The following is an 8,653-nucleotide window of genomic DNA, read 5'->3' on the forward strand; positions in this document are numbered from 1 at the left end:
AAACACATAAACCTTGCATTACAAGTGTATTGTGATTTGTGATTGTCAAAACACTTGATATTTTCATTACTTCCAATTAGGTGAACTGTCCCTTTCAATTTTCTACAGACCATACAAAGGTTGTGGAATTTATTATTCAATACATTTACTGTCAGACTTCTATCGTTAAACACTAAACAGTTGTCAAATATTGAATGTTTTTGGTCACTTATAGTATGTCGTGTGTTGCACAGCACTTTCTCAACTTTTAAACTGAAGCGTCTTGCTGAACACCTAAAGACAGAGAGTAGCTCCGTCTTCTTTGATTTGATTGGTCACTGCTCGGCTCTGTAACCAGTAACTCCCTCCTACTTTAATTTGATTGGCCACCTCACTTTTTTGATATTGCAATGTTGCGTTTAGTCAGTAATCTCACAGATTTTGACACCCACACCACCGATAAAATAGTGGTTACGGAAGAAAATGGATGTGTGACTTGAATACATCACAGAAGCACCCTAAGCAGCAACTTAGTAGGGAGGGACGCTTCTGCCTTGTGTGATCAGCTGCAAAACTTAAACTGATGTTGAGTGACAGCTGCCTTTCGGTTTCTGACCAGCAGATGGCGCCTTCACCAGTAGCAAATTTACCCCACCCAACTCAATGCGGAGCAAAAGTATTAAATATTAGAGACATTACGATGTTGCCCTTAAGTTCGCGTCGTTATAAACATGAAACTGAAAAATCACATGCCAAAAAAAGAATTGTAAAGTGTCCCGCTGTGCGTCATTAAAAACAAGACATGCTGTGGAAAAACTTTTTCTATTATGATACGTTTTTAAAATATCGATTTTATTCATTTTAATAAATGAAGTCAATATGAATGAAGCTTAACTGTGTTGCTGGTAAATCGAGAGTACATCCAACTGGAAAGGAAACCAAATACACAAGTAGCCAGACATTGAACAATAGAAATTAGCTTTAAACAAGTAAAAAGTTCACATATACAATAATTAAAATATGCACGAAAAGGTCATTTCTATTGACGTAATTGCTTGTAACTAAGTGAATGACGTCATTCCCAGCGCCCCCTAGCGTCGGTTTCCGGAAGCGCCGCATGCAGAAGTCGGAGCTGAAGATGGCGGAGGGGGAATTAAACGTTGACAGTCTTATTTCTCGGCTTCTTGAAGGTGAGCACCGTAGAGGCGATGACAATATGAGCAGCTACTTTGATCACCGACGCGTCCGGAAAATTGCTGTTTTGTCGTTGTCTGTTCTTTGTCGGTTAAATGGAAAATTGGGCGCGTTTAAAGAGAGCTAGCTAGCTGCGGGTATCGGCGCCCTGTTTACAAACACGGCTGTGGCCGCGGGGTTTGAGCAGCCTTCATATCAACGCTGGGAGTTTCCTCAGATCACATGTAATCTTGATTTGAATTAGCGAAACGAGGATTAAACATTAACGTTATAAGGCAGAAAGCGAGCAAATAAAAGACAGAGGGCTGTGTGGCCGTTGCGGTGTTAGCTGCGTCGTTGACTTCGGTCAAATGTAACCGACATTACGCCTCTTCACAATTCCAGTGTTCAACAGTGTATCATTTTACAGTGTTTTTTCCTCGTAACGTTACAACGTATTGTTTTCATAACGAGAAAACGTATCTTCGTCACGTTACATTATTACACAACAGTTAAAATGATATATGTATGTCTTAACGTTTACGCCGAATCCATCTTACTTTTTAATTTTAATAGAATAATTACGTTCTATTATATGGTATTATTACTTAATAATCCCCTGTCATTAAAATTATACTTGATTTTTGTTATAATCATATGTTGTATTGTCTTTACAACACTGTATTTCAAAGTTATTAAGTTATATTATACATACACTTAGTAGCTATACTCTATAATAAAACGTTTTTCTTGTCACACTTTTTTAAAGCATTACATTAACTATGTTTAGTTCTCATTGACTCATTCTCTTAATAACGGTGAACTTCTTACCCTGTATTAATAAAAAAAGTGTTGTTGTCATTATAACATTACACTTTATTCTTGATACAAAAAGAGGTTAGGTTTATTATGCAGCTCAGATGATGAAGGACATACTGAACCTTAAATTTGTAGCATTGCTTTGTATAATATGTATAATATTCATATTTATCTTTGTTAAATCGAATTATACATCACTTGGCTTTTGTTGTAGGCAGCTTGGGTTTAAAATAATTCCTTCTGTACCTTATGTCTGAACTTACTCACCCTCTTATCATTTCAAACGTGGATGTCTTTCTTTTACCGAACACAAAAGAAGATATTTTGAGGAAAGTTGGCAACCGAACAGCATCGGCACCCATTTACTTCTGTTGTATGGACACAAAATCAACGCAAGTGAATGGGTGCCCTAACAGCATTCTTCAAAATATCTTTCTTTTGTGTTCGGAAGAAAGAAAGTGATACAGGGTTAAAATGACAAGAGGGTGAGTAAATGATGACAGAATTTTCATTTTTGGGTCACGCAACCTTTAAGGCCACCTTACACTGGAATATTGAATTTTGTGTGTGTCATGGCATTCACATTTCTGTTTTAAATGCTAAAGCCATTAACCAGCTTTTCTGTGAGTAAAGCAATTATTTCTATTTTGGGGAACTCTTTCAGGATGAGTGTTGTGTGTTATTGGCGATATTGCCAAGCATTTTCAATGATAATATGGCATTCTGAGATGGGATGTTTTTGTAAGCAACCACATGACTCATTTCACCACCCATGGGCCTTGTGCCCATCCATCTGGCCCAACACCCTCCTGCTGACCCCTCACTCAGCAATGCCATCTGTGATTCTGTGTGACCCTAAAGTCCTGCATTTTCCTTCTCACCCATTTAAATTTTCTAACAGACACATTTTTGTCTGTTTTTCTTATGCTCCAATTTTGTCTTTTTTTGTGATCTGTGGAGCTCAGATAACTTGCTGTTCTACTCACAGCGGTAGATGTACTTTTGTTTGTGTTGTTGTTACATAAATTGTCACACTGACCTAAACAAAGAATCAGATCATGGTTTTGAAATTCAAGTTGCTTTCCTCGAGCTTGTAATCCAGTTTATACTGGTTTGTCCGACACATACGCACACAATCAGATTTTTCTTAGGTTTGTCATGCTGCAATAATACAGAGTCAGACATTTCATCAGCTCACAGACAAGCACACACACTTTAATCTGTACCCATGGCAGCAGTGTTCCATCAAGCCTGTAAACGCAGAAATCGCTCTGCACTTTGCACGCACAGTTTTTGGGGTTACAGCGTTTCTTGCAGAGACTCTTCAACATTTCTAAAGCATGTGGGATTTGTTAGGGTGGATGGCCTGAAGGCTGAAATGGTTAGTGCTATTATGTAACTGTAAATCATGGATGTAAGAATAAAACTACATATACACTACTGTATGGCCTTTGACACTTCTTTCCAATCCGTCACTCTGTACTCTGCTTCTGTACTCTGTCTGGGAGTGATTTACGGCTACAGGTTGTCATCCAGAGAAAGTTCACAGGCAAACAAGAGCTGTGAGACTGTCGTCAGACACACTCCTCTGCTAAATTGCTGTTTAACTGTAAAACATTCCTGCAGAATTCCAACCACTCTCAAAATTCCCACTCACAGAAGCAACGTTTTGTATTTACTATGTCAAACTTTTAAACCGAAATTTGGGGGGAATTTGCATGTCGTAGGACATCGTAGTCATTTAGTAAACGGCATGGGGCGTCAAAATGAAAGATTCAATCGTGTCGTCTCATATATTTCCCCATAGTATAGGAACTATACTGCTCCTGCGAGGTCGAACGACATCTTTTTTTCCCTGGTTGCTCACGACAGCTGTGACGCTGTAGTGACGTTGACCAATAGAAGCACAGCACAGAAGCGCAAAGCTCTTCCTTACACAACATTCAAACATGTAATGTTTATAAAACAGTCTTTTGTAATTGTGGAGGCGAGCTATCTGTTACATTTTCTCATGACTAAACCGTATGAAAACATTGTGTAATATGGGGAGGCCATAAGTGTGTCCCCGTCTTAAGTCTTACACGCCCAAACTTTTGTTATTTAACAAAGTCTGTTTTACTTTGCAGCTTATTCTCACCAAGAGTCGCTCACTTAGATAGATAAATCAGCCACAGTTGTATTTTTATGTGCCGTTTATAGGTGGCATTATCCAAACTAGTGACCACAATAATAAACTAATTTGGGAATTATTGAGATTGCAATGTTGTTCAATTGAGAGATAAGCAGAAATGATCAAATAATAATGTTTTTGTAATATTTGTTCTTGCAGTGCGAGGATGTCGTCCTGGGAAGATCGTTCAGATGACTGAAGCAGAAGTACGAGGACTCTGCATTAAATCTCGGGAGATCTTTCTTAGTCAACCCATCCTGTTGGAGTTGGAGGCTCCACTTAAAATCTGTGGTAGGTTGGATATCCTCCTCTCCAGAGTGGAAAAGATCTTGACCGTTGTCATTACATTCCTTCCCCTCGACTCCCAGAAATGTCAAGGTTTTGGCAATCTCTGTGTGTAAGTAGAACGAGTTATAAATGTAATGAGGATAGGTTTGAGGTCATTTTCCTTCTTTCTGTGGCACACCTGAGACGCTTATGCGCATGTGTGTGTGTTGGAGTCATTAGCCTGAATTTTGCGTTGTGTGTGAATTCTTTAGTTTTCCTATTATTTACGTTGCTTCATTGATTTCTAATGGCACATATGTCTTTCTGTAGGTGACATCCATGGGCAATACACAGATCTGTTGAGGTTGTTTGAATATGGTGGTTTTCCTCCGGAAGCGAACTATCTCTTCCTGGGTGATTATGTGGACCGAGGGAAACAGTCTCTGGAGACCATCTGCCTCCTATTGGCCTATAAGATCAAATACCCCGAGAATTTCTTCCTACTGAGGGGGAACCACGAGTGCGCCTCTATAAACCGTATCTACGGCTTTTATGATGAGTGTAAGGGTCATAGCTCATGCTCCAAACACTCAGCAAAACACACCCACATAAAATAAATCTGATATTATATTATTGATTTTCTCACCCACTCACGCTTTGACACACTAAACAAACTTTCAGGTCACGCACCATGCTGCATTATTATAAATGTCTCAATGTGTTTTGCTGCAGGCAAGCGCAGGTTCAACATCAAACTCTGGAAAACTTTCACAGACTGCTTCAACTGCCTCCCAATTGCTGCCATCATAGACGAGAAGATCTTCTGTTGCCATGGAGGTGAGAACAAGCATGCACGATGGATTGTTTTACAGGACTGACTTTTGGCCAGATGAAATAGGGCAACAGAGTCTAAAAATATTAACACTTGCTCTCTCTGTCTGTCTCTTTTTGTCTTTCTGTGTCCTTTTTTCTAGGTCTTTCTCCTGATCTGCAGTCAATGGAACAGATACGGCGGATTATGCGACCAACCGATGTCCCGGATACAGGTGTGTGTCAGGGCACATGTATATAGTAATGTGGGCTGTTAATTGATAAGACATTTTCATCAAAGTAATTATAAGCCTATCGATTATTGATTCAGCGTATCAATTTAGCTTCTTATTGATTCCCAGTTTCGATTCCACAGTTGATGTTAAACATTTAGATATCAACCTGTTTTGTAATTTAGCCTGCTTATTTACTGGTTTTCAAATATATATATATATATATACATATTTTTGAGCACCATTTTGTGTGTATGTACACATAGCAACCATGTTTTGTCTGATTTATAACAATTTGCATAACCATAGGACTATAATGAAACTATGGTAAATTTGTGGTTCCTTTGCTTTACTGCAAATACTGTGGTTAAACTATGCTCACTTTAGAAATAAACTATGGTTAATTTTCATTAGGGCTGTATTTTGAAAAGAGTTGTAATTGAAAATTACAAATTTTATTTTAGTTGTCCGATTCCTATTCCTTTAGATTCAAATCCAATTCCTAACCTTTCGATTCCTCTAATCATTGGCCTTTAACTTAAAATTCTGTGTGAAGTACATACATTTACATTTATTCAGTTGGCAGACGCTTTTATTATAAATAAGAGAGTAAGTAGAATCAAGTGATGTTCACATGGGGCCAGTTTTTGCATTTCATCCGTGCCAAATTATATACATATACAGATAAATGTATTTGGCTATAGTGCAGTGTCATGCTGTTTTTCAGAATCTCAGACCATGTGCACCAATTAAGCCATGAAAAGTGACCACGTTTTTTCTATACTGCATTTGCATTCTGTTGTGCTCAATTTAGTATTTTTAATCAAATGTGTCAATTTGTACCATGGAGAAAAAACTGTACGTTTTGTAGAAAAAAAATCACAAATCAGGATTATACAATGAAATATGACAGATTAAATATGTCACACATTCTATGTGTCTTGGTCTGCAGGGCTGCTCTGTGATTTGTTGTGGTCAGACCCAGATAAGGATGTTCAGGGGTGGGGGGAGAACGATCGTGGAGTGTCTTTCACTTTCGGTGCCGACGTAGTGAGCAAATTTCTCAACCGGCATGATCTGGACCTCATCTGCAGGGCACACCAGGTACCAATGAACTGTCTAGTTTCTTAGAGTAGTCAGTGTGTTGCAGGTCCATGAGGATGGTTATGGGTTTTATGTCTAGTTTGTGTTGTATTAAATGTTGTTTGTTTTTTAGGTGGTTGAGGATGGATACGAGTTCTTTGCAAAGCGGCAGTTGGTCACTCTGTTCTCAGCACCAAACTACTGTGGGGAGTTTGATAATGCTGGCGGAATGATGAGTGTGGATGAGTCACTCATGTGCTCTTTTCAGGTGGGTTGTCATGAACACAAACACACACACACGTCGGTAACTTTCATACACATACTCAGTGTATTCTCGTATTGCTTTCTCACTGACTTCTTTCTACCATAGATCCTGAAACCATCAGAGAAGAAGGCAAAGTATCAGTACAGTGGGGTCAACTCGGGGCGACCTGTTACCCCGCCCCGTACCGCCCAAGCTCCCAAGAAGAGGTGAACAGCTTGCAACCAAGAGTCACATCCTCCACCCCAGGAAACCACCCCGGATGGGGCATCTTTACCCTTAACTCCCCTCTGGAATCTCTTAACCTGCCCTGCCAACCTTTTCTCTCTTCAAATTTCTTAAAGTTTGTGTACAGAAATTTAGCTGTGACCGGTTGACGATTTCTTGTTTATTTTGCTTTGCTTGTTTGTTTATTGGTATTTTAATAACAATGATAAGGTAATTAATAATAATGCTTTGGGAAGCATCTCTTCTTAAGCAAAACACACACATGATCTCACACAAGGTCTCAGTAGTGTCCTAATATGTTTGCATTTGATTAAACTTTACTTCAGTACTCTTTTATTATTTAAGATTAATGTTGATTCTTAAAGAGAGTGAAGGAGTATTAAAAGTTCTTGCGTATTTCGCTACACACTTCAGCCCTTGATCTCAAGGTTATCTGTTAATTCGGTCAGGTTGCTGGATCACAATTCAGCACACACTTTACATGATAACAAAAGACAGATCCGTCGTCTAAAAACTAGGTCAGTGCAGAAAAGCTGGAGAGGGGATTTTAACACTGATGTTGTAATACACATTTTCAGACAGTTGCATTTACAAACAGCATTGCATGTTCTGTTGTCTTAATAACTCTAGGATTTCCAACAACGCTCTATAGTCAGACCTTAACTGTCTGTTTAACGTGCTGTTTTTATGTCGTTTAATAGTAACAATCAGGAGAAGTGTCAAGACATAACACTTCTTTGCATGACCCATGTTCACACCAGTAATAACCTGTCTGAAACGTTACACCCCCATCAGCCATGTTTTTAGTTGATAATAAGAAACAGCTGACACAAGTGTAGCAGGTAGCATATGGAAATGGCACCTCCCAGTGGAAGACACTGGTTCTTTTTTTAAGGAATTGCACTTGGGTGATGCTGATTCTATTGGATTTATTAAATTACTTTAATACCAAAAGACATAGCACATTTGGCACATGAAGATTAAAAATGCCTTTCAGTGATGGAGCATTTCCTCACATTGATATAATTTTTTTTGTTTTATTTATGTGTGTTGTTGTCTACTTCTTAATTTATTTTCAAATTTTGGGAAAGCTATCAGTGTTCTAAAGCAGTTCATGAGTTTTGCTTAAGTGGGCTTTAAACTTAATAAATGGAAGAAACACTTTGCCTGCCTGCTCTGTGTTTGCGTTCTAACGTAATCAGATAATACAAAGCGGATTCAACTGGTAGAGACTAGTTGCTGAATAGAGATCCACCCAAATGCTTTGTTGAACTGGCAGACCCTGTAACTACGCAAAATCTGGATGAGTGCAATATGCGGCCTGTTGTCATGGCTACTTCAATGGATTGTCATAATCTATTTCAATGTAGCCAAAACCAAACACTATTCGAAATTAAGACCACTCATTACTAACAGGTAAGGTGTTATCGGAAATTAAAAATAAAACATTAATTTAATTATATGAATATTTGTTTGTTGGAGTATCACAGTACTACCACTGCTATGGTATTTTGTGTCTCTAAAGATATGTCTGGTTGTACAGTGACATTATGCCCCGATCTTAGATTTTACCCAAGGATACAGTGTCTATGATTTGCCAAATATAGCACTTTACTAAATCAACATATA

General features: G+C 38.5%; 1 protein-coding gene across 1 annotated transcript; it reads left to right on the forward strand.

Moving 5' to 3' along the window:
* The first annotated feature begins 1,022 nt into the window (after positions 1 to 1,022).
* ppp1cb (protein phosphatase 1, catalytic subunit, beta isozyme) lies at positions 1,023 to 8,188 on the forward strand. The gene is made up of 8 exons (XM_079459462.1): positions 1,023 to 1,169; positions 4,301 to 4,432; positions 4,739 to 4,969; positions 5,141 to 5,245; positions 5,383 to 5,454; positions 6,404 to 6,555; positions 6,668 to 6,802; positions 6,905 to 8,188. The coding sequence occupies exons 1-8, from the start codon at positions 1,049 to 1,051 to the stop codon at positions 7,007 to 7,009; spliced, it is 1,053 nt and encodes a 350-aa protein (XP_079315588.1). The 5' UTR covers positions 1,023 to 1,048; the 3' UTR covers positions 7,010 to 8,188.
* Positions 8,189 to 8,653: the final 465 nt, after the last annotated feature.

This window comes from Barbatula barbatula, assembly GCF_947034865.1.
Source record: "Barbatula barbatula genome assembly, chromosome: 6".
NCBI lineage: Eukaryota > Metazoa > Chordata > Actinopteri > Cypriniformes > Nemacheilidae > Barbatula > Barbatula barbatula.